The following is a 27,040-nucleotide window of genomic DNA, read 5'->3' on the forward strand; positions in this document are numbered from 1 at the left end:
GCTGGTCCGGTCATGATATCCAACCGAAAAGGCAGAGGTAGTGTACTTGTAAAGGCATATATTTGTGCGTTTGTGTGCCTTGCAACAAAAGCAGTGCACCTCGAACTTGTTTCAGATCTAACAAAAGAAGCTTACATTGCAGCCTTGCGCCGATTCATTGCTCGCCGGGGTAAGCCGCAAACAATATGCTCTGATAATGCCACGACTTTTCAAGGTACTTGTAACGAATTCGCAAGAATTCTGAATGCATCGTCGTCATCAGAGGTCGCCGAAGGTATCAAGTTTTCTTTTATACCGGCTTATGCGCCACACTTTGGCGGTTTATGGGAATCTGCCATAAAATCGGTTAAACATCACCTCCGCCGTGTACTTGATCAAACACACATGACATACGAAGAAATGTCTACACTGCTAATTCAAATTGAGGCAATTCTAAACTCAAGGCCGCTGACTCCAATGTCAGACGACCCAAATGACCTTTGTCCCATTACTCCTTCCCACTTCCTTATAGGGCGATCCACAAATTTCGTGCCACACCCACAGATTACTGCCTCCAGGATTTCATCGCTTCAACGTTGGAACCGCATCGAGCTGCTCAAACAGCAATTTTGGCACCGTTTTTCCAACGAGTACATCCTCTGGCTGCAACAGAAGACAAAATGGCACTCATCCGCAGGAGAACTTCAGGAAGGCGTTCTGGTTGTCGTCAAAGACAGAACTCTGCCTCCCCTTCTCTGGCACCTCGGTCGAGTAGTCGGAGTTATTCATGGCAGCGACGGTGTCGCGCGCGTCGCAGACATAAAGACGAAGAGAGGGGTCATCCGACGAGCTTTCAACAACATCTGCCCTCTCCCTATCGACCAATAATTGAAGCTCTCACACTTCAAAGCCGGGAGCATGTTACGAATCGTTCGAAAATATACCCAGTTTCGATCCTGTATTCGTTAGGATAAATAGCGAATATTTGTATTAAAAATTAACTTCACAGTTTTATATTATATAATTTATTTTAACGTCTCAATATGTTCACATAATTAATTTAATTCATATTGCATGTTTTTTTAACTAAAACATTCAATGATATTATAATTTAAGTCTCAATGTTCTGATTTTAATATGGCAATTTTGTATTCAAGACTTTGACAGTTAGGGCTTTCAAAAACTCACCATTCATTCTCTCGATTCCTAACGACAATTTCACTTTGCCACTTTTGTACTTCTTCGTAGTTTAGAAAGTAAACCAGCATTTAAAACTACAGTCCACTCTTATTTCACCACCTAAACAACACCTGAGACCAGCGAAGATTTTACAATCCTTATTGTACTTACCTTTTCTTTTTATACCACGTCGGTGGCATTCAAGCATAGCCTATGGACGCCTACAACACCAGAGATATTACACGCGCGTTGCCGACCCTTTAAAAACCTGTACACTCCTTTTTTGAAGAACCCCATACTGTAGCCCCTCGGGAAAACCTCGGCAGGGAGCTCATTCCACACCCGAAGCGTTCGCGGGAGGAAATTCCTCTTAAACCGAACAGTACGCGACCATTTAGGTGCTAGGGTGTGAGGATGAACACCCTGCCGATGGCGAGCGGTGCGGTGATAGAAAGCGGCCGTTGGCATCATGTCAAACAGTTCTTCAGAGCACAGAAATTACCTTATAATCTATCTATCATATCCTCAAACCATCCTCCGGTCCTCCTATATGACCTCCGAGTAGCCAGATTACAGGAGACGCCAATCTTCCAGTCGGATGTATAGGTACATACGAAATTTAGGTATAAGTCGGTCTCGTCTCGGCCCACAATACCACTTTGTGGCATTTGGTGTCGAGACACTGGGGCCGTGGGGTCGAAGCGCAAAAGTTCTTTTTAAAGAACTTAGCAAAAAGGTCGTCGACGCAACCGGTGACCAGAGAGCTGGCGGCTTTCTCTCGCAGCGCATAAGTATTGCCATTCAGCGAGGGAATGCTGCCAGCATCTTTGGCACAATGCCGCGGGGGCCTTATTTAGATGTTTTTTAATTAAGAGTAGTTTTGTTTCTTAATTTTTATTATTTATAAGTTGTTAATCTTAGTTAGTTTTAGTTTTACTTTTAGTTGAATAATTATATGGTAATATGTTGTTAAAGTATAATAAAATGGTTTAAGTGAAGTACAAGGTCGTGAATTCAAATCTTTTAAACTTAAAAATTTACTTACTCTTGAAATAAACACCCTAAATAATTTAGTTCAAGGGACCGGGAATTTTGAAATACGACCGCTCGATTTCGTGTATTTCGTTCAATAATATCTCCACTACTAGTCATTTAAATTCTATTAATAGCATTGAAAAGTAGTGGTCAATACCAATTTCTATTGCTCGTATTTCAATAAAAACCGGCCAAGTGCGAGTCGGACTCGCGCACCGAGGGTTCCGTACTTTTTAGTCTGTGAAAATTTCAACTGTCTAGCTATCACGGTTTCTGAGATACAGCCTGGTGACAGACGGACAGCGGAGTCTTAGTAATATAGTAATAGGGTCCCGTTTTTACCCTTCGGGTACGGAACCCTAAAAATCAGCATTTTCAAGTGACGAAATCGAGCGATTCAAAATTTCCCCCCCCCCCCCCCCCCAGTACGGTCTATCACAACACAAGCGTTATTAAAGCACTGGAATAGTACATTACAACATGGGGCGTAAATTAAATATTGCAAACGAGAGTATAGTTAAATATTTATAGACGAGTTAGCAATATTATTACGCCACGAGTACACACAATGTTTTTCATCACACTTGCGATACAAAAATGAAGTATACAGAGAAAAAACTGTTAATTATAATACTAGAAACTTTATAACTCCCTAGGGAAAACGCTTTTTCTATAGTTCCCGCTAAGCTTGCGTGCAATTCCACACTTACTGAGCGAGTGTGATGAAAACGAAGTAAATTAAATTAAATAATCATTTATTTTCAGGCATAGAAGTGTTAGTAACAAAAAACTTAAATACTAATTAAAAACTTTAATAGATGTCATATATTAACCAATTTCACAATTTCACAATGTCCAAGTAAAGTCCTGAATAAGCTACTTGCCACTTATCTGACGAATAAAGTCATCGTTGGCGTTTCACAATCTCCAAATAAGCTTTATCTGCTGGATAAAGTGCTTTTTTTGTAGGAAATTTTATCTGGCAGTTAATTTATTTGTTAATTAGCTATCCAATACTTTAGTTGGACTTTGTGAAACAGGCCCTTAATAAAATAATTTAATTTGTTCCCAAACTTGCTAAATACTAATATTAAACAGTACAATTAATTAAAACCTACAATGCAAATAAATATACTTAAAACATGTCTCACCTGTGGCTGAAGCGTACTGCGTACGAACAACGCCGATTCTTACCACATATTGCCATATTTGCAATACCACATTCCCACTTTTCTAACACTATTAAAAAAAAGTCTTAACCACCAATAGCAACTAAACGAATATATACCTTATTATCACACCTGTGGTAACTCGGGGCACATTCTAGGGATTTGATATCGATAAAAAAGATGTCGATATATATTTTGCATGCGTCAGCCGCCCATTGCTGTATAATTTTAACGCTTCTGATTTGACATGACTTTAATATTAATAATAACTAGGTATTCATATAGATATGTAAATTTATTCGGCATGTAAGGAAATTATTCAAGTTTTTGTACGCCATCAGGCAGAGTATAGTACTACAAATATTTATTTATCGCCACTGTAATCATTTTGACATATACTCATAAATAAAAACACTTTCAACTTTGAATTAGTCATTATATTTATTGTCAAAATAGTTTTGATAAAGAACTCCTTTCGGGCATATTTTACAAAATAAATAAGGTTTGTCCCGAAATGGTTTATGTACCTAATGGTATTTTTATGACTTAAGGTAAATTTCACTTTTTATGTACTTTTAGCAATCAATGAAAATGAAGTAATGTTTAAGAAATAATAAATAACGATATAAAATTATTAGAATTAAACATTTAGTGCGAATGTAGAAACACTGACATGGTTCAAAAATAAAAGAAATTCTTCGAAAAAACACCTTTTTTAGAATTTAAGAAGCAGTATACAAAGCGATATTGTATAAATATATTTATTTTGTAGAACATTTCGTCGCTATACTTACTCGACCTCATATTTGCAACAATCATTTGATGGAAATGTCGCTTTTCTTTCATTCGGAATACGGGTGTTTTTGTCATCAAATGAGTGTTGCAGATACGAGGTTGAGTTAGTATAGCGGCGATTTAGATGTTGACAGTAACATCGATATATTTAATTGTCGATAAAATATTTTGCTACGTCACTTTAGTATGTGTCCCGAGAGTTTGCTTATTATGTCAATGAGCATAAGATATACCGACAGTTGACTTGCCAAGTATAATCAAATCAAAATTCACTAAGCAACGCAAACATACAAAACAAATCTCTCATATCAGTATCGATTCAGTACAGTCAGCTACCAGAAGTTGCTAAGCGGGCGAGGTGTTCTAAATTACCATAAAACGCTCTTATTCTCTTAACAATAAAGTCGCGTCAGGATAATTTTGTAAACCTCGCCCGCTTAGCAACCTCTGCTGACTAAGATACGAGCTTCCTAAGAATAGCGTCACATTCGCTTAGGTTAGCTATCAATTTCAAATAATACACAATTAACCTTCGGAGGACCTTATGCTATTGGCAATAAGGTTTACATATTGTCAGTTAAAGTGAACGATGGCGCTTAAGGTCTTCTTAAACGAGTTTGGCGGTCATAACACTGGATGCGATTTTGCACGTCGCTCCGATACTTGAGCGAGACAACGCTGTGCGCGTATTATAGCGATATCCCGCTCGCAAATCGGAGCGATGTGCAAATCGCATCCAGTGTCATAACCGCCTTTATATACAGGGTGTCTCATTTAAATCGGTCAGTATGGGAAAGTCTGAAACTATAAGACATACGAAGATCTGTTCGTAGGAACCATGTCATCGATTTTAAAGTATGTGAAAACAATGCATTTTATTTATTTTAGACATCATGTTTGAAAGAGCCATTTACTGCTAAAGACCTACACAATCGATATTTATATAGAAATAGAAGTTATTTTTTTTTTTTTTCAAAACAACCGGGTTCGATTCCCGAGCTAAGTACAGGTTTTCTTAAATGTATGAATGCAGTTCCTACGAACAGATCTTCGTATGTCTTATAGTTTAGAATAGAATAGAAGAGATTTATTCAGAAAACGCTTAAATTTAGGTATTACATAGACAACAGAACAATTTACTCGTATTATTAATAAGCGTAACTGACAGGGTCTCCACTCAGCTTAATGTCAAGATACCAGTTAAATATCTCGACGCTGGTCTTCTGTGGAAACCCTTCCGAGAGAGCGCAACTACACGCTAAACTACATAATATTTTATATTTTCAAGTAAATTTAATAAGGCATAATTATTATTATTCAATTAAAAACTATAATAACAGATTACGGTACCTAAACAGTCATTAATCGAAAGGTGAAAGTTTCAGACTTTCCCATACTGACCGATTTAAATGAGACACCTTGTATAGGACTTGAAAATTCAGCACTTTTGTACTGGATACTTGAAACTGGTGATTGATCGTGCTCTGATTATGGACTGTAAGTGTATGGAATTAAGGTTGAAAATGGTTAGCTTAAAGTTTAGCTGAGATGGTGGTGTCGTGTTTATTTTAGTAACATTATACGTGTTTAATAATGTCTTCGGTTACCGCGATAGTTACTCATGAAATAAAACTATGAAAACGGATTATATCGCGTATATTGAATTTATAATACATCCCGACGTTTCGAACTCTTTACAGCGTTCGTGGTCAACGGGTGACTGAGGAAAAATTACAAAATGCAAAAATACCCACATACTAAAATAATGAACAATCATAGACTACAAACTTTAAGGCTGGTTGTACATGCAAAATCGGTTCATAAGGCATACGCGATAAAAAACTATGCCGGCTCCAACCCTACACCACGGACCCGAGAAGATTTAATTCCCTCCTAAATTGTAGGAGGGTATCCCAATATGGGACCGGCAACAAACTCGGCGGGACACATCTTTTCAAAACATCAGAATGTCCAGCATCATCCAACACTACGGTCTCACAGTCTATGTCTCGCTTGCTCCTTTATCAGGTGGACTACAGGAACCCAAGCTGGTGGTAGAGAAAAGCCATCTTCCCTATTAACGTCGGGATGTATTATAAATTCAATATACGCGATATAATCCGTTTTCATAGTTTTATTTCATTATACGTGTTGTTTGAAATCTATTATTACACGTATAAATGTACCTATACGAAATTGATATTTGCTAAAACACTAATAAAATGAAATGAGAAAGTTTGGATGAACCATCAGACAGGTTTCGATGAAGTTTCTATAAAAAGACCGGCCAAGCGCAAGTCGGACTCACACACGAAGGGTTCCGTACCGTTAACTATAAAAACGGTCACCCATCCAAGTACTGACCCCGCCCGACGTTGCTTAACTTCGGTCAAAAATCACGTTTGTTGTATGGGAGCCCCGCTTAAATCTCTATTTTATTCTGTTTTTAGTATTTGTTGTTATAGCGGCAACAGAAATACATCATCTGTGAAAATTTCAGCTGTCTAGCTATCACAGATCACGTGATACAGCCTGGTGACAGACGGACAGACAGACAAACAGCGGAGTCTTAGTAATAGGGTCCGGTTTTTACCCTTTGGGTACGGAACCCTAAAAACAAAATTTTGCTAACTATATCGTGTCATATAATATCAAGTGAAAGGGCTTATTGATAGAATCTCAAATTCTAATTCGTACGTTTAGGGTTCGTCTTTGGGTCACAAACTTACATATGTGTGTCAAATTTCAATTTAATTGGTATAGTAGTTTCGGAGCAAACAGGCTGTAGGGAGGGACAGACAGGCGCGCGAGTGATCCTATAAGGGTTCCGTTTTTTTCTTTTTGAGGTACGGAACCCTAAAAACTAGAAAAAGTAAAGAAATACAAATACATGGTGATTTTATCGGCCGAATTTCACTTTTCAATACAAACGGAGTTCCGTTCTCATTTTAAAACTACTTGTTGGATTGTAATTCACATAAATAATAATAAATAAATAAAATAAAAATAAAAATAAAAATAAAAATAAAAATAAAAATAAAAATAAAAATAAAAATAAAAATAAAAATAAAAAAGCCCATTTATTCCTTAACCAAAGATTCAACTTAACTAAAAATTTTTACATATTAAGTTCAACAAAGTATTTAATAAATTTTTAAAATCTATCTATCTATAACTAACTATATTTATAATTTGGTTAGGACCCCTCACGGGTAAAGGCCTTGTAAACTTTTCACATACAATGACATAACTATATCTAGGTCTAAAATTAGTTTATATAGCTCTAGTATATAAAACAATCGAAATAGAGCAAAAACAACAAATGAAAAACTAGAATTCGCTGTATTTTTTTACACGACTACCCAAAAAAGGGAGTGTATTGTTTTCAGGGTTCATGTTTGTATGTGAGTTTCTTTATTCCACCATAACTTCCAAATGCCTTAACCGATTTAGATGTATGATATATCATTAAAATCCACCAATGACGTCATAATAAAATCAACATGGCGGACGTAATACACAATAACGAGCGACATTTGGAAAAAAAAATCTTGCAATTTTATCGAGTGGAATATCAAATTGAAGAGCTTTGAGAGACGATTAAAATTCCGCAGTCGTGTTTTTAATTTTTTAATTAATTTATTACTATGATATTTGAAGCTACATAAACTAATTTCAGACCTAGATATACCTTATCCTATTGTAAGTACAAAGTTTCAGAGCAAACTAGCTAGTCGTTTTAGAATGAGAGCTTAACTACGTTTGTATGGAGAACGGAGCTTGCCGGGGACTCTTAAGGGGCCCACTGACTATCAGTCCGCCGGACGATATCGGCCTGTCTTCTTCTTCTTCTTTTTTTAAAATTATGGCTTCAGCCCAGTGGGACTATTTCGCCAGTATCAAGGTATTAAGTTAAGAGGTTTAAAAATGACAAAAATTGTACGGTTGTACAAGACAGTGTACGGTGATTTGTTAGCTCTTGTAAATCGATAGCTAGACTTTACAAGAAGCACGTGGACTACCGGCCGTTGACTCCAAGATGGTGGTTAAACGCGCTTCAAAATTAATTCTCCATTCACTGCACACTACCACATTAGTTTACTGTATAATAAGCTATCGATATTACACTTTAAACAATATTAATGAGCAAAAAACAAAGTAATTAATCACGATGCTAACTATCAAGATGGCGCTCGAACCGGAAGTCCCATCGGCCTGTCAGTTAGAACAAAAATTTGACAGTTCCGAACAACTGACAGGCCGATGTCGTCCGGCGGACTGATAGTCAGTGGGCCCCTTTAAACAACTACACTTACCTACAGGACAGGACTAACCCAGATCTCGCGTTAATTATATAATATATTAGGTATAATTAAACATATTATTATCGTCGAGACACTAGGCCCTTGGGGTAAGGGGGCACGGGGGCTCCACAAAGCGCTTAGCAAACGCCTAAGGGAGGCCACAGGTGACCCTCGCGCAGGCGGCTTTCTCGCGCAAAGATTGGCTATAACAATCCAGCGCGGGAAAGCCGCCTGCGTGATGCAAGGTGCCGCCTAGGGGGCAAAATTTAGAAGGGCCTTTTATGTAAGTATTTTTAAGTTTATTTTTACTTTAGTATTATTTAGTCTTATTATATAGTTTGTAATTTGTTTATTGTTTAAGTATCTTTTAGTTTTTTCTTAATTCTTTCTGTAATTTATTTTAGTTAAATAAATATATTCCTATTATTATATTATTCATGTAGAAGTTTTACTTCGCTCAAAAGTTATGTTTCTTTTTTTTGTTTTTTTTTTCTCTAAGTGCACCCACCTTGACGCTTTTCTGTTTTGCCCTATGGTTGACTGGTAGAGAATGCCTATAATGGCATTAAGTCCACCTGTTGTACAATTTTATGTGCAATAATGTTTAAAATAAATAAATAAATTATAATATTAAATTCACTGTTGACACAAAGGTAAAAAAAATAATTAAAGAATATACCTTGCTTCTTCATAGACACTAATTTACTTAGAATTTCAAGGAAAACCTTTAAGTATACGAGTATATACACACTTTTATTTAGCTTCACTGCGTATATACCTTTGTATGTATATAATTATAGTTCTTCAAATCTTGAACCTAAAATTTGAACCACTTCCCGGTATCTGATTCATTTGAAATTTGGAGTACTGTCGTAATTCCGGTGACAATGCAATAATATGCTAACATGGAGGTGTTCTGATGATGCAGCCGGTACATAGCCAAAGGAACTCCTCGATGGAAAAACACAAACACATCAAGTTCAGGCTCATTAGAAAGGTCTCAAGAAGTACTCGATAGACATGCAAATGAGAAAAAGTACAGTCAGCAATAAAAGTGTGTGTCACAAAAAAATATTTTAACAGTTACTTGTTTAATACAGTTGCTCAAAAAGTGCTACTTTACGTAGCTGTTTAGCGTGCGGAAAGTTGGTATTCGCGAACTGCTTGGTATATAATTTACAGTCGCCATCAGATATATCGGAGCGGCCAATGCGCTCACAAATATCTGAACACGCCTCTATTGTAAAGGCGTTAGAGTGCGTGTTCAGATATTTTTGAGCACCACGGCCGCTCCGATATATCTGATGGCGACTGTAACTTATAGTATACCAATAGAATCACTAAATTTACCTGACCTCGCTCAGCGCAGCTCTAGTGGACAATATTCTATAGGTTAATCCCTCGCTGCACGTCACTGGTGGAAACGCAGCCTTAAGAGGGGGGCGCGAAATTTGCGACGGAAGAAATTGCTATTATGCGGGTTTTTATATTTTATCCAATTATTTTTAATATATACCGTTATTTAAAATGTTGTTCGTTAATCTATCTGCTATATCACGATGGTCGGACGACATAATTAAAACAGTGGGGGCCAACTGGATATGGGAGGCCCAAGACCGAAGAAAGTGGCAGATTCTGGAAGAGGCCTATACCTCTTAGGAGGGTTCTGGAGTGATCATTAGATATTAGACATATTGGGTTTAGAAAAATTTAGATTAAGTTTCAACCCAGAAATAAAAGGCTTTTTTATTGTTATTTGTATCTCCTCGGATTTCTCAGGCCTATAAATCTCGGTCTTTTGATAGGCTTGCGTGGGGATATAGATCCAACACGTAGAGGCCCCTTGGAGAGCTTTAATGTCATGTAGAATTATTATTATTATTTATTATTATATTACTAGGCCCGGTGCTCTACATACTGTACACGGTTGACCTTCCATGCCGCCTCAAATGCAGTATTAGTACTTTTGCGGATGATACCAAGTTATTTGCTAACCCACTCGTAGATTACAGCCAACTACAAGATGATCTAGATGCAATAGCAACCTGGTCAAAAGAATCAAACATCAAACATTTATTCAGCAAATAGGCCACAGGGGCACTTTTACATGTCAATTTTTACAAACAATAAAATTAATCCAAAATTACAAAAAACAATTACATAAATATAAATGTTAAATTACACAAGAAAAAAAAAACTAATAAAAACTATAAAAAATAACAGAAGTACTAAAATTGTTTAGAGATGTAAAAGTCTCTAGGTGTCAGAGATAAAATGTATATAATAATAAAAAAGATCATCATATTATCCAGAGATGTAAAGGGTCTCCAAGACTTGAATTGTTATATAATGAATAAAAAGACAAGATATTAAATCCGACAAACAGACAAGAACCGAATGAAGTGCCTCACGTTAATGCCACTCAAAAGTAAAGTTACATAGGTAAAATGAAGCCCGTGTAAACTTAAACAGACCGGTCTCCACAAACAGTTGGTTAATAAATTTGAATACTGGTCTAACTTTTAAATACCTCCTAAATTCACATCGGTTTCAGGTTTTAAACACATACAAAAGGTATATTTTCAACTAAATTAAATACCTACTTGTAAGTAAATACTAAATATAGCTCATCCAGTGTATCTGCTCATATTTGTTTGTGTACCTGTGTCTTGGTGCCATAATAACAATGTACCTAATTGTATAATGAAACGATTAATATTGTTTAGCTATCTACCTACATTGCTGCGCCCATCAGGGTTTCATGTGTCATTTGTGTACCTACACCCCTCCCTATACCTACCTATACTCTTAAGTACTTGTAAAACCTGTAATGTACATGTGAAATGCAATAAACAAATACAATACAATACAATACAATACTGCCAAATCACAGATTAATAAATAGTTTGGCCAAATCGTGTGGTAAATGTGTGGAACTCTCTACCAGAAACTGTTGTCAGTGCACCATCAGTGAACACCAAAAAAAAAAAAATACTAAACTAGACAAAACAAAAAAGAACTAGAAAAGTAGACAGAGAGTGAAAAATAGACTAGATACACATTTTAGAACTTTGAAAAGTACAAAATAAAATACAAGTGCTCGATATACACGCATCAGCTCCAAGAGCTGCTAGTGTATCAAATAAATAATAATAATAAATAATAAATAACTATCACTCAGGCATATCATTTCCGGTTGTTCTCATCTTGCTAACGGCGAGTACTTGCACAGACATAATCTCGTAGCCAGGATTATTCACCAGCAGCTTGCTCTTCTATACGGCCTTGTGGACCGCGAAGTACCGTACTACAAGTATTTACCTGTGCCAGTTCTCGAGAATGGTCGTGCCACGCTCTATTGGGATCTATCTATTATCACTGACAGGACTATTGTAGCCAATAAGCCTGACATTCATTTCTCAGTATAAAACTAAAGGACAAGGTTAACAGCAAGTACATACGATCCAAACATCATACATGCCCTCGAGTTTGTGCTGAAACAGAAATGGAGATGGGCCGGCCACATAGGAAGATTGACAGATGACAGATGGACCAACAAAGTCACAAAGTGGCCAGGACCCCATGGCAAAAGGAAGGCGGGAAAACCCATAACAAGGTGGTCCAAGGATATTATAGCCACAGCCGGAGAAAATTGGCTAATCAAGGCAAAAAACCGAGAAAGGTGGAATATGGAGGAGGCCTATACCCAACAGGGGTCCTTAAAATAGTAAAAATGGAAAACAATAATATTAGAAAACTTTTTTTTATCATGTAAAACTATTTAAGGAAAAATAAAGGCTTAAATGAATAAATAAATAATAAGCCTGACATTGTGATAAAAGATCGATCGCAGTGCCGGGCCGTGCTCGTCGACATCACCATCCCCCATGATGAGAATCTCGTGAAAGCCGAGAAGGACAAGTCCAGTAAGTACCTAGACTTGGCTCACGAGATAACCGCCATGTGGGATGTTGCTTCGACGATCATTGTCCCGATAGTCGTTTCAGCGAACGGTCTCATAGAGAAGAGTCTCGACCAACACCTTGAGAGACTCTCGCTAGGTGGTTGGATCAAGGGCCAGATGCAGAAGGCGGTGATCTTGGACACGGCGCGGATAGTCCGCCGGTTCCTCTCTCTGCAGCCCTGACTACCGGCAGCTTGGGCCCTGCCCCGCTGCTGGCCGCACCCTAGGTTAGGTTTTTTATAAATTGTTTATATGTATTTTCCATTGTTTTGTAAGTGTTTTTATATTTTACTTTTATATCCATATTATAAAAAACCTAACATAAGAAAATGAATAAATATAGAGAATAATAATAATAAATGTACAATATTTCACATAGGAAATCGGAACCCCCGCCTGACTTGACCCCATGGCCACGCCGTCGACTTGAACGCCGTTGACGGCGTGGCCATGGGGTCTCCGGTGTCTCCAGTAGTCGCTGACATCTTTATGGAGGACTTCGAGGAGAGGGCACTCTCATTGGCTCCTGTGCGACCGAAGATATTTAAAAGATACGTAGATGACACTTTTACTATACTTCCAAAAAGTAGTGTTTCAACTTTCTTGGATCACCTAAATTCCATCCATAGCAAAATAAAATTTACTATGGAGTTGGAAAAAGACTGTTCTCTCCCCTTCTTAGATGTATTGGTAAAAAGAAATCCTGATAACACCCTAGGTCGCACTGTGTATAGGAAACCTACTCATACTGATAGGTACTTAAATGGCAAATCGCATCACCATCCCAGTCAACTTGTTACAGTAGGCAAATCTTTGTTTCAGAGAGCCCAGAGGATATGTGATGACCAGCATCTGGCCGCGGAGCTCCAGCATGCCAGGCGCGCGCTCCAGGCAAACGAGCTCAGGATACCGCGGGTCAACCAGAGGTCCCACATTAAGATCCCCACAGTCGAGCGCAGGCCTGCCATTCTGCCTTTTGTCAGGGGGGTCACGGACAGGATCAGCCACATCTTGAAGCGTGCTTCTATAAAAACATATTTCAAGCCAATGAAGAAGATGTCACAATTCCTGAGGCCTGTAAAATGCAATACCCCTCTACAGACTGCAGGAGTGTACAGGCTGGACTGTGAGTGTGGCCTATCATATGTCGGGCAGACGAAACGGAGCATTTCCACTCGGGTGAAGGAACACATAGCTGATGTCAAGCACCGTCGACCTAGGTCTGCTGTCTGTGAGCATGTCATGGATAAAGCCAATCACTCAATCAAGTTTGATAAGCCTCTGGTTCTTGCCAAGGAGAAGCGTTACATACCCAGAATGCTGCGCGAGGCCATTGAGATTAAGAAATATCCAAACTTTAATAGGGAAGATGGCTTTTCTCTACCACCAGCTTGGGATCCTGTAGTCCACCTGATAAAGGAGCAAGCGAGACATAGACTGTGAGACCGTAGTGTTGGATGATGTTGGACATTCTGATGTTTTGAAAAGATGTGTCCCGCCGAGTTTGTTGCCGGTCCCATATTGGGATACCCTCCTACAATTTAGGAGGGAATTAAATCTTCTCGGGTCCGTGGTGTAGGGTTGGAGCCGGCATAGTTTATTTTTATCGCGTATATATATATATCTTTACTTGAAAAATAATTATAGTGTATAACTAGCCTTATGAACCGATTTTGCATGTACAACCAGCCTTAAAGTTTGTAGTCTATGATTGTTCATTATTTTAGTATGTGGGTATTTTTGCATTTTGTAATTTTTCCTCAGTCACCCGTTGACCACGAACGCTGTAAAGAGTTCGAAACGTCGGGATGTATTATAAATTCAATATACGCGATATAATCCGTTTTCATAGTTTTATTTCATGAGTAACTATCGCGGTAACCGAAGACAATATTAAGGACAAAAACCTTAAGGTAAAAGTTTGACCCTGTTTAAATTCCCTATTACATAGCACACATAGAATGTAACACCACAAGTTATGCTGTGTTGAGTTGTTAATGGAAAAAGAAGCATATTATCTCACCTTCAGATCTCCGAAAGAAACCATCCTGTCGCTCCCTGAAGACCAACACCCCTTCTTTATCGAAGTTTTGCGACGCCTGGGACGCTAGCGCCTGCAGCTCCGGCTTATTGAACCTCATGCTGCCCACACTTCAATTCTAACACATCATTCTAACACCTAAATACTGATCGCGATCAACAAACGGGTGCCAAGCACACGCCCAGCCGCATTTCCGTATATTATTTACAATAAACAACAAAATTTAGCACATTATTTTTTGAATACACTTGTAATTTGGCAATGAGAAGATTTAGAACTCAAAACATGTTGAAATATGTTTAAATTTTTAACTAAACTTATAGCTAGGGAAATATATGTTTTTTGAATAGGTACTCTATTTTCTATTTTAGATAAATGTCAGTTTTATCACACATTTTTTTGCCGAATTACGAATCGCGCACATCTCAAGGAAAGAAATACAGGATAGAGATAAAAAAAAATATCAAAATTTTGTATCGGGATATTTTCAAGATGAAAACTTTGACATTTAGTTAGTGGTTAGTACGTACTTTTTGTATTTTAAAATTCTTCACAAGTACAAGCACAAGCACTAACTTAATCAGCCACTGATAAAAATTATGCTGGTTATTCATTGTCCAACATACGTTAAAGCCTAGTTCGGACTACGTTAGTAATTTAGTCGAGTGGCAAGTATTACGTGTCCGAACACCAAAAATGTAGTCGAGTAGATTAGTCAGTAATTTAGTCGAGTGGATCAATTCTACATCCGTGGTCAATCATGAAACTGGAATAGGCATGAGTGGTGGAGGGAACCAGCCTGGCGCAACTAGGAACAAAAATACGAAATGTATGGAAAAAACTATAATACTAATGGCGGATATTGCCGTCTCATTCTCTCAGTGTATCCATCTTACTTCATCTGACAGTCGCCATTTTTATCTGCTCTGTTTCGGCCATATTGTGTTGTTGGGAGCTTCAACAATTTCTGTTAGTTTTCGAGCTTTTCGTCGTATTTTTGGTTTTAATTCGTGTTATCATTATATAGAAATCGTTTACTGAAACGGATTGTGCATATTTACAAAAATACGACCAAGACAACAATATAGAACTTGTGCTATTGTGAAATTCTTGCCTACCGATGTGAAATAAAGAAAGGAAGTTTTTATGGCGAGATTTCCCTTGGATCCTGACCGGTAAGCAAAAAATTGGACACAATTTAGTCCCGTGTAACGTAAAAGCACAATTGCATGCTTTATTTGTTAAAAAATTGTTAAATTGTTTTGTTCGTAACACTAGTGCTGCTCTTGGTAACTATCGATAACTAGGTTTTTTTCCGTTACAGACAGTGGGTGAAACGGCGTCACTTTTAGCAGATTCTGTTCAGCATTACCAGCCGATGAGCAGACAAGAAAGAGCGACAAATATAACCTGCGAGAGTGGCACAAAAATTATATTATGTTTTCTGTTTTACTATTACGAAATGAATGTAGAAGGCAAAATGACTCATTTTCTCTGGAGAAGATAACACTGCCAATTTATTAAAAAACGTCCGAGCAAGGTGGCAAAGCTACATAGGCTTTGTTATGTTTGTAATTTTTCTAAATAAAACACTTAGACTGCAAGGTGGTTTTATTTTTTATCGATAAAAATGATAACTTATTATGTATCGCCCCAGAGGTACCACGGAAAATTTATCGATAAATGCTGGCAATGCGTGCGTACAGCACTATTCGTTTCGCTATGTTGGCACCTCAGAATAATGACTAAAGCAAAGAAGCCGGGCAAAAATAAAAGCTTGGTAAAAGATATCGTATTCACAACACGCTATTACTTTTTGTCTATGAGTGAGTGAGACAACAATCCGCGAGTTCTTTCGTTTTTTTCAGTATTGTCATAAGATGAACTGAGGGAAATGTCAAATGGTCCTATGTGGTTCTATAATATAATCCAGCCAAATAAAATATATGTTCGTTATTTCACAGGTAGGTGTCAACTGTAACAACTTGACACAGTCGTATTATTTTAGTTGAAATATTTCGGGAATTTCAGCGGTCATCTTGGTTTATTTTAATTATATTGTTGCTATTCCTGAAAGATTGTTGGAAAACGTGCTGAGTTTTTATTTGTAATGGTTTGAAGTTCCCTTTGTGATAATGTCTTATGTGATCGAGGGCTGTAAATCGCATACAGGAAGAAAAGAAAATACGCACGAACCGATAACCTTTAATCGGTGAGTTTTGTTCAATTTTGAAGAAATTACTTTATAGGACCTGACCCTAAACATAGAAACCGATATGTTGTTTATGTAATTATTACTTGCATTCAAGTCTATATAGATTTTTGCATATATTTTCGAACTTTTCTGCTAAGTATGAAAGGTTATATTTTTGGCATAGTGATGTATCGACCTCAGATCAATAACCTATCGACATTTACAGCTTTCTTATAGTTTGGCCCAGGACTGTCTCATTTTAATTGATGAGTACAGTCAAGGGCATAAATATATATACATTCCCAAAGTCTCAAAAATATGTGTACGCTCAGACAATAAAATCGTGTTCACATATTTTTAAGCCATTTGTCTGGATCGATATTTTTGCTTTTGACTGTACCTATAGTTTTCTTTGTTCTTACTTACTGACAGATTGTGTTTGCCAGACTATAGTTTAATACTAAAAACCGGTCAAGTGCGAGTCGGACGCGCGCACCAAGGGGACCGTACTTTTTAGTATTTGTTGTTATAGCGGCAACAGAAATACATCATCTGTGAAAATTTCAACTGTCTAGCAATCACGGTTCATGAAATACAGCCTGGTGACAGACAGACGGACAGCGAAGTATTAGTAATAGGGTCCCGTTTTTACCTTTTGGGTACGGAACCCTAATAAAAAGGTCATTAATGATCATTGATGAATGTTCCTTTTATTAATATTGTTGGTCACAAAACTCAACTTTTTATTTCAGATTTCCAAAGGACGAGGAATCGGGGATATTACTGCAATGTTCTGCCACCAGAGTGCAGCACTAGCTTTTTTAGTGCACCGTAGAGTAACTTATTCATACTGTACCTTTAACAGGTTTTTGACAAGTTTTCAGGGGACCTACCGGAAAACTCGAATCCGAAATTTCGTTATCTAGCTGCCTCTTTATCGCTCGAATACGCAAGAGTGACAGAGATGTTAGATAACGAAAGTTCGATTTTCTTGTTTCGCGATAGACCCTCAGATTGTGATAGTGGCGCCACCTACGCCGAGTTTCGCGTAATATTTCCTATTATTAAATAAAAAAAATATATTACACGAACGTTTTTTTTTTCATTTCCTATTTGGTACAGAGAAAAGGTACCCCACGTCCATACTAATTTACAGAACTTTGTATGCAGGGGGGGTGCCTTTTCTCTGCAGCTGACTGTACATGACTAGAAACTATACTTAGTCTTTTAGCATTAGAAAAAACGGTAAACCATTTCCACGTGTCTTTTTATTGACAAGTTTTTTTATAAATATAGCAATATTTTAATTATGAAAGCAAAAGTATGTAAATGATCGTATAGTATATTTGTTGTGACTTATTTTCAAAGTGTTTTTCGATAAAACGACACTTTAAGATCGCTCGCCTTCTTTCTAATGATAAAAAAACGAGAGGTATAGTTAGACGGTTCTGAGTGGTAGACTGCAAATGAGATAAAAGCTATATTAGGTACATGCATTAATCCTCATATCAGGCGGCTCTTTGAATGATTTTTAGAATATGAAAATTATAAAAAGTATAAAAGTTATGCAATCCTTGTATTCAACGCATTTCATTTCATTTCAACGAGCCGCCTGTTACAGATTTCTTGAAATTGCCGCGTTTTCTCAGGTTCAACTTTCATTAGCCAGACTATTATCAATTTGCCAATTTCGTGATTATTCTTTTACACGGCACATAAACTTATAAGAATAAGAATTGTTTATTGCCACATTATCAAGTACAAAAGAAAATAAAATTAAATTACGTAAAACAAGAATAAGAAAAAACAATTATTAATTTATAAGTAAGTACAATCAATTGGGCAAAGGGTTTCCAGTCTCAGCGTGTGCCGGGCCGAGATGCCCGGCGCTGGTTTTCAGACCGGTCCCAGACTAGGACGGCCGGAGGGTAGCATAATTATTAACTATATCAATTACAATGATAACATCTGTGCTCGTAATTAAGTACAATTGACGCTATGGTCATTAAAATAGGAACAATTGAAGATAATAATAACAAATTAAATTACAAAATGCATAATTTATCGATATAAAAAGTCGACACAGTTACATCCCTAGCAAATTATCAAACTTATGACACCGTACGTAAATGAGAAATAACAAGCATATATGCATCTCTTTTCGGCACATTATCTAATTCGTAAGGAAGTAAAGTACGGGTATACATATTTGCGAAGCATTTTTGCCCGACTTCTATGCTTTAGACATTATTCTGAGTCATATTATGCGTGTGTCACTAGATCTATACTAAATTGATTCCATTGGCCAGTAAGGAAGTCCCGTCTCTTTAAACATAGTGGTTATATACTCTTTGAACACTACGATGACACTTGACTCTTGATTATGACTGACATTCAAATCGCTGCCACTGATAGCAAACGTTATTAATTTAAAAAACCTATTTCACTGCCGATAGATATTTTACATTGTTTTAAACTCGTTTCTCAAAAATCCCACAAAATAATATTTTCTCTATAATTATAATAATTATTTACGGTTACATATTGTGTAAACTTATGAAATCTCTTCTCACTTTGAAATGGAGAACAAGAAACCCGCTCGTGATAATTTGAAAGTTAAAGATGGTGAGTATTGATGGGGTGAGTGACTCGAAGGGCATAGCGGACGTTTTTAAAGAACACTTTCGTGTACAATCACCGCTGGGACCGATGCGTCTAACGCCCGGTGCTCGGACCGTAAATAAGGTAGTAGGGATAAGATTTACAGCCAAAAATGTCGCTAATGCGATAAAGTCGATCTCAAGAGGCAAATCTCCCGGTCACGACGGTCTGAGCATTGAGCATCTTCAACATGCTGGTCCACACATATCACGAGTCCTTGCTATGTTCTTCAACTTGTGTGTGAGTAGGTAGGTAGTAAAAAATAAAACTGGAGATCTGACAGATAAGGGTAACTACCGACCCATTTCTCTTGCCACGGTTATTCCAAAAGTGTTTGACGCTATGCTTAATACACAGTTAGGCAAATACTTAAAGCTGCACGATAACCAGTTTGGGTTTCGGCCTCACCTGTCCACAGAAAGTGCCATACTGTGTCTTAAGCATACCGTCAGACATTATACAGAGTACAGAATTTTTTTGAAAAAATGTCAATGTGTGTCAATGTCAAACTACTAAACTAAATTATCTAAAAATTATTAATTTTAAATAGTTATATTTAATTATTAATGTCAATAATGTCATAAAACAATTTTCCAACACTAAACTGTACAGGTCCTCACATGTCTGGCTTCAGCATTCTATTAAGCACAAAAATAAAAATAAATCACAGGTAAAAGAAGCATGACAGAATAATGTAAATTAAAGAAAACGAATCAAATGTTAATATGTATCAATATCAAATTTGGTACTTAGCTAAATTATATATCTAGAAGTTATTAATTTTAAAATGTTGTATTATATCATTTATGTTATAAAAACAATGTTCGAGTAATATACTGTACAGTTTTTTTCGAAAAGCCTTTCCTTCTAGTGTCCTTATACCAACAGGAATAGAATTATACAACTTTATAGCCATGCAGTAGCAGTTATTTTGGAACAGCTTTAGCCTTTGATGCGTCGGTATATCTAGATAGTATTTGTGCCGTTTATCGTTGCCCTTTTTTTTAAACAAATTTATATTATTTTTAACAAATTTGCACATTTCGAACACGTACAAGGATGGTAAAGGCAGTATTTTTTTTCTTTTAAATAATGGCTTGCAGCTATCTAGGTAGTGGGCCCCGCACATTGATCTCACACATTTTTTTTGGGCTTCAAAAGCTCTATCGTCCTCGGTAGAGTTGCCCCATATTATTAAGCCGTATCGGATTTGAGAAGATACATAGCCGTGAAAGGCTGCAGTTGCTGCCGATTCAAAGACAATAGAACGCAAACGATACAAAACATAAACAAAACGATCGAGCTTATCACACAAGTGGTTGATATGGGCTTTCTAATTGCAGTATTTATCAATATGAATACCTAAGAAAACTGCAGCATCAGTTTCTTTAAGTTGCACACTATTGAAGTCGGTAGTTACCTCGAAGGATTTACTTTTGTAAGTTTGAAATTGGATTAACTGTGTTTTTTTTAGATTTACATTAAGATTATTATCATCTAACCATTTAGTAATATTTGTTAGCGTGTGAGTAATATTATGACATAGAGAATCACCATTCATCTCTTTAATTAAGATAGTTGTGTCGTCTGCGAAAAGTATTGTATCATTAAGTGTGGCACGAGGTAAATCGTTAATATATAATAGAAACAATATAGTAGCGCAACTCTTTCTGACAAGCCTGAGAAATTTAATATGTTGTTTTTGTACTCTTTTTTTATCAGAAAACCCACTCCGTGTAGGCCCAGCGTTTCTCCTTTAAAGCAAAATATAAAATCTTCATGCTCTTCTATGTTGCATCTCATTCGCCTGACTTCGGCTAAGCCTAATATATCGATTTTTATTTTTTGTAGCGAATGCATGAGTTCTATGTACCTTCTTGTAGATGCTAAGGATCTTACATTTAATGTTCCGATTAATAAAGGTTTTTGGTTTAAGTCTCTATTTCTTACTGGAGGGTTTTGGTCATTTTCCCCCACGGGGACCAGCCGGCTTGGGGGAGGTTGTTTATGTTGTTTCAGTTTGTGATTTGTTGGTGCTTGTTTTGATTTTGATTTCCGCTTTTCGTTGTTTCTATTTAGTTTTTTGAAGGCGATTCAGGTGTGGGTTCGGCCATTGGTCTTAGGTCTTAGTCTTAGGTAGTCTTTCATGGTATTTCTGTTCATCCTCTTGGCCTCCTCCCTTACTTCTGATTGCCCAGGTCTGTCCTGATTTTGTGGTGAAACAGTACTATCATGCTTCCTTTTTCCACGAACATTTTTAGGTGTGTCTGTTATAATCAATTTGTCAAAGCGAATGTAAGCATGCTTTCCCTTTTTTATTTCTTCCTGTTGTTGTGCTCTGAGTTCTTTCCTTTTATTCAATATGTCTTTAGGGTAGTCTTCGCTGACGTAAACATTTTTTGGTAGAAGCTTCTTGTTCTTCAATAGTTCAAAATTTCTCCATGTAAGGGTTACAGAAATAAGGACAGGTCTATGTTTATCTTTGACAGGCTTCCCTAGTTTATGGACATTGCTAACTTCCCATTTGTCCCATTTCTCTATGTTTTCTCATATGCAGTATTAAACGTTTGCAAGACATTCTCCAGAAGTTGCGTGTGGTTGCTCTCAGATTCTTCTATCCCATATATTATTATATTGTTTTTCTTTTGCTCAGATTCCATGTACTGTATTTTTGTTTTCAGAGTGACAACCTCTTTTTTCAGCTCTTGATTTTCTAGCAAAAGTGGTTTCAATTTCTCATCTATAGTGGCAGAGATATTTTCAGTGATAGTCTTTGTGATGCTTTCTGTCTGTTTTTTAAATTGCTGTTCTTAACTGAAACTGTGGGTAAGTAGGTAATGTTTTTGACAGCTGTCGGAAGTCTGGTATTTTCGTGTGGCAGCCCCAGCTGTCAAACGTCAATTTTCGTCAATCTATACGTAGGGACTGTTATACTTATATATATGGTACTTGATCGTATTTCACTGTTTTTTCGCACTAATCACTTGTATTTTTCACTGAAGACACTTTGTTTCTGCTCCAGGCAGATGGATTCGTATTTGTACGTAATTAGGTTCCAAAGCACAAAAATCTAAAATTCTGGATCTTGACCCTAAAATAAGTATAGGATGTTCGTTAATAGAACGCTTGGAGGAAGCCAGAAACCTAGGGCTCGTTATTGACAGCCAATTGCGGTTTGAAAAACATGTAAGTGAGTTGGTCAAGTCTTGTTTTTTTCGCCTGAAGGTTTTATACCAAATTCGAAACCTCTTAAGTGAGAAAGTACGTAAGATTCTATGTGAATCACTTATTCTCTCCAAACTGAATTATGGAGACATAGTGTATGGGCCACGTCTACTAGAGAAAACTCGTCGTCTTATACAACGAGTACAGAATGCCTGCTACCGTTTTTGTTATTCAATCCCGCCTAGGAGTCACATAACTCCACATTTTAATAAGGCCTCTATACTCAATATGTCGTCTCGCAGACACCTACACCTTGCAAGTCTTTTGTTTAGTGTCATGAATGATAAAAACCTGAATATCTGCACTCAAAAATACACATTTCCTCCTTTCACAAAAGACACGGTACCAGATCCACCAGGCGTTGCCTTTTAGAAACGCACCCGCACAAAACTGTCGCTTTTACTGGCTGCTTCCGGTATCTGGCAACTAAGTGCTGGAATAATATCCCCCCACCATTAGGATGCCTCAAAACAAAAAAATCATTCAAGTTTCATTTCAAAAAACACCTTTTAAATAAACAAAACTTAGGTATTCCGTACGGGTACTTAGTTACAGATTACCGGATGTAGTCTGTAGGACGTTCACTACAGTTGTATTTGTTAATACTACACACACGCACCAACACTCACCACACCAATACATCCCTACGACACATCTATTCTATTCAGACATTATAATGGCAATTTTATTAGAAATAGGCCAATTATTCATTACTATTATAACATTATAATTTCTACATTGATAGTCTGTTAGTGACCTGGGTTCTAGCAGAATTACCAGTGCTTCGCTCGAAAGAGCGGAGTGTATAACTGAGCCAGAACCCTTTTGTTTTGCTGCAACGCACACAGCAATTCTATGGTTTATTTTTTTAAGTTTTGTTTTTTTATCTTAATGTTGCTTTTTTGTATCTCCTGTGTTTCTTCTGTTTTAATATGTGTGTATTGTGGCAAACGAATAAATGGTTTATCTATCTATCTATCTAATATTTTCACCGGATTTTAAGTAATTGCCGCACTTTTGATTAAAATTCCAAGAGACTTGCAAACACACGTCGTACTTTTGACAGGTCGGAACCGGAAATCTCAATATCCTTGATAAAATAAGGGCTCCATACTTGAAATCCGTACTCCAATATAGGCCTAACATAGGTTTTGTGAATTTTGATCATCATATCCGGCGTCAGATTCCCAAAAGCTTTTCTTATGAGGTAGATAAGGCTCTTTGCTTTCTTTACGATTGCAGTTATATGTTCTTCCCATTTCAAGTCCTCAGTGATTTTGACGCCCAGATCGATTTGTACCTTGACAGCTTTTAAGGGAGTGTTGTCCAAATTATATGTGTAATGAGGGTTGTTTTTACCTATGTGCAGAACAGTACATTTTGTAGAATTCAGGTTTATGAGCCATTCTTTAGACCAGTTCCATACTTTGTTCAGGTCGTCTTGTAGCAAGTCATAGTCAAGCAATGGGTTGGCAAATAATTTAGTGTCATCTGCAAAGGTACTGATATTGCAGTTTAAGCAGTGAGGCAAGTCAAAAGTATATATTATGTACAGAACAGGGCCTAGAACTGACCCCTGTGGAACTCCGCTGTGTATGTCTCGTTGCATTTTAATTTAATTGTATTTTTTAATTGTAATGTTATATATGAGCCAAACAGCTTGAAACAAATGAATTAAAAAAAAAAATTTTTTTTAAGTGCCAACGTTGCCCGTACGCCGTCTACTGCAGTCGAGGACTAAAGAAAATATCCCAGACACGAATGAATTAAAAGCTTCTAACACGAAAGATTTCAAAGTGCCAGCGTTGCCCGTACGCCGTCCACTGCAGTCGAGCACTAAAGAAAACATCCCAGACACGAATAAATTGAAAGTGTCTAACTGTGAGAACAAGAAACCCGCTGATGATTGTTTCAAAGTGCCAACGTTGCCCGTACCCCGTCCCCTGCAGTCGAGCAGTAAAGGTAAGAGCCTCAAGAGTGCACCCGTGAAGAAGATATGCTGGACACCGACAGACTTCGACTTCGGACCGGCACTGGGCAAAGGTAAATTTGGAGAAGTATATCAGGCGCGCGAGAAGAAGTCCAAGTACGTGGTGGCGCTGAAAGTGCTGTGCAAGCGCATGATCAAGGACTCGCAGATCGAGCACCTGGTGCGGCGCGAGGTGGAGATCCAGAAAGAGATGCGGCACCCCAACATCCTGCGCTTGTACGGCTTCTTCGACGACAAGGATCACATCTACCTCATCCTTGAGTACGCCAAGCAAGGCTCGCTCTTCGGCCTGCTCCAGCAGCGCGGCCGCTTCGACGAGAACACTGCCTCCATCTACATCCGCGACCTCACCAAGGCTCTCATCTACTGCCATGGCAAGAAAGTCATACACCGCGACCTCAAACCTGAGAATATACTTATAGGACCCAATGGGGAGCCGAAAATAGCTGACTTTGGCTGGTCCGTGCGGTCAACATCCTCTAAAAGAATGACAATCTGTGGAACCTTGGACTACTTAACACCGGAGATGCTTACCAGGAAGCCCCACAACTACGGAGTTGACATTTGGGGTCTCGGTGTATTATGCTATGAGTTACTTGTAGGATTACCTCCGTTTGCCCGCAAGGAACCAAAGCAGAGGTATTTGAAAATTATGCAAGTAATAATTGAATATCCGGAGTATGTGTCTGAAAAGGCAAAGGATCTGATGGGCAAGCTGCTGGTGGTGAACCCAGAGAACCGCCTGCCCCTTGCCGGTGTACTGGAGCACCCCTGGATTGTAGAGAATGCCCCGCCGGGGGCGCAGCCACCAGCCTCCAACCCTGACCCTAATGTGAATAAACAATAATTATGCTACAGGTTAACGTTAATTGATTATATAATTGTAGTAGTTAGTAGCCTGATTTGAATTTTAATTTTATGAAATGTTGTTGTTGTTATATAGTATCTATTTTGTAAGGGGGTTGAGGAATAGATTAGATTTAGATTTATTTATTACATAATATTAAATTACATTATAAATTATTTTAACTTAATCTATACGAATTTATATTATGATCGTCACTTATTATATACAAATGTCAATACAGATAAAAATTCATAACAAAGTCAAATAAATGTTAAAAAAAAAAATGTTAAATAAATGTTAATAAATGTTAATATATTCTTATTTTTTCCAATTATTAAAAATTTTAAATCAAAATTCAATGTCTGGTATTTAGATGACGGAACCCTAGGAGGCGACGTGAATACTGTGTTCTCTGATTTGTCTTTTATTAAGAGTAGTTTCGAAAATATTGGTTTAGAACTGAATTTCAGCAAATGTGAACTCTTTATTCAAAAATCTTCTTGTTCTTTGGCAGACATACAACCCAAATTTGACGATCTGGCTCCTGATATCAAATCAGTAGAGTAGACAAGTATTCTCTTTGCCTCCTGGGATCTCCTATATTCGAAGAATCTTTTCCCGGTTATATTTCTAACTCTATAACTAAATTCAAAAGTCACACGAATCGCTTACTCGAAATTAGCCCTCATTATGCTCTTGTGATTCTTAAATTTTGTCTTTTTGTCCCTAAATTTACATATGTGCTCCGCTGCTGTCCTTTTTGGAAACATCAAAATTTATTGTCGCCTTTAGATGATTTGATCAAAATTAGTTTAGAGACGATTCTAAACATTCAGCTAAGTGAGCCTTCCTGGTCTCAAGCGTCCCTCCCTATTCGGTTTGGAGGTTTAGGAATTCGCAAAATTTCCAGTGTGGCTTCTCCAGCCTTTTTGGCGTCCACTCATAGCACGTCTGGTCTCATAGGAAATATTTTAAGGGCTTTGCCCACAAACTGTGAGATTGCGGGCTTTGAGGACGCCAAAAATGCTTTTAAAATTGCTTGCCCGGGAAAACAATTTCCAGACAACCCAAATTCACAAAGGAGTTGGGATAATGTTTACTGTGATTTAACTTACAATATTCTCCTAAACAACTGTACAGGTCCAAACCGCGCGAGGCTTTTGGCGGTCGGAGCCCGGGAAGCGGGTTACATGCCCATCCTTCGCCTAATACTGGTACTTTCTTGGATCCGGCCTCTCTTAGACTGGAGACTGGTTTGCGACTCGGGATTTCGGTGTGTACGCCACACATATGCTCTTGTGGCACGGACGTGGACCGACTGGGACACCATGGATTATCTTGTCAAAAAAGTGCCGGCCGTTTTTCAAGACATGCGTCGCTTAATGACATAATCCGTCGGTCTCTTGCCACCATCAATGTACCCGCTCTTCTTGTGCCGACTGGCATTAATCAAAGATGATGGCAAGAGGCCCGATGGGATGTCCTTGGTTCCTTGGCGCTTGGGACGGATGTTGGTGTGGGATGCTACCTGCGTAGACACTGGCACCGTCCCACCTCCAACGGACTAATGTAAAAGCGGGCGGAGCGGCGGAAAGCGCCGAAATTTTAAAACGTAATTAATATAAGAGCCTCGGTAGAGAGTATCATTTCATTCCAT

The 27,040-nt window shown here is 37.7% G+C and overlaps 2 protein-coding genes across 2 annotated transcripts in view; one reads left to right on the forward strand and one right to left on the reverse strand.

The window, feature by feature from the left end:
• LOC134754541 (type II inositol 3,4-bisphosphate 4-phosphatase) overlaps positions 1–14,964 on the reverse strand; it is a 75,834-nt gene extending 60,870 nt beyond the window's left edge. Inside the window, exon 1 of the mRNA XM_063690842.1 lies at positions 14,449–14,964. Within this exon, the coding sequence (XP_063546912.1) occupies positions 14,449–14,566 (118 nt within the window). The 5' untranslated portion in view covers positions 14,567–14,964. The remainder of the gene's footprint in view (positions 1–14,448) is intronic.
• A 4,063-nt stretch (positions 14,965–19,027) lies between these two features.
• On the forward strand, positions 19,028–25,682 carry LOC134754099 (uncharacterized). Its single transcript, XM_063690174.1, has 2 exons — positions 19,028–19,285; positions 24,245–25,682. Exons 1-2 carry the CDS (start codon positions 19,240–19,242, stop codon positions 25,381–25,383), a joined length of 1,185 nt encoding a protein of 394 aa, XP_063546244.1. The 5' UTR covers positions 19,028–19,239; the 3' UTR covers positions 25,384–25,682.
• Positions 25,683–27,040: the final 1,358 nt, after the last annotated feature.

This window comes from Cydia strobilella, chromosome Z (genome assembly GCF_947568885.1).
Source record: "Cydia strobilella chromosome Z, ilCydStro3.1, whole genome shotgun sequence".
Lineage (NCBI taxonomy): Eukaryota > Metazoa > Arthropoda > Insecta > Lepidoptera > Tortricidae > Cydia > Cydia strobilella.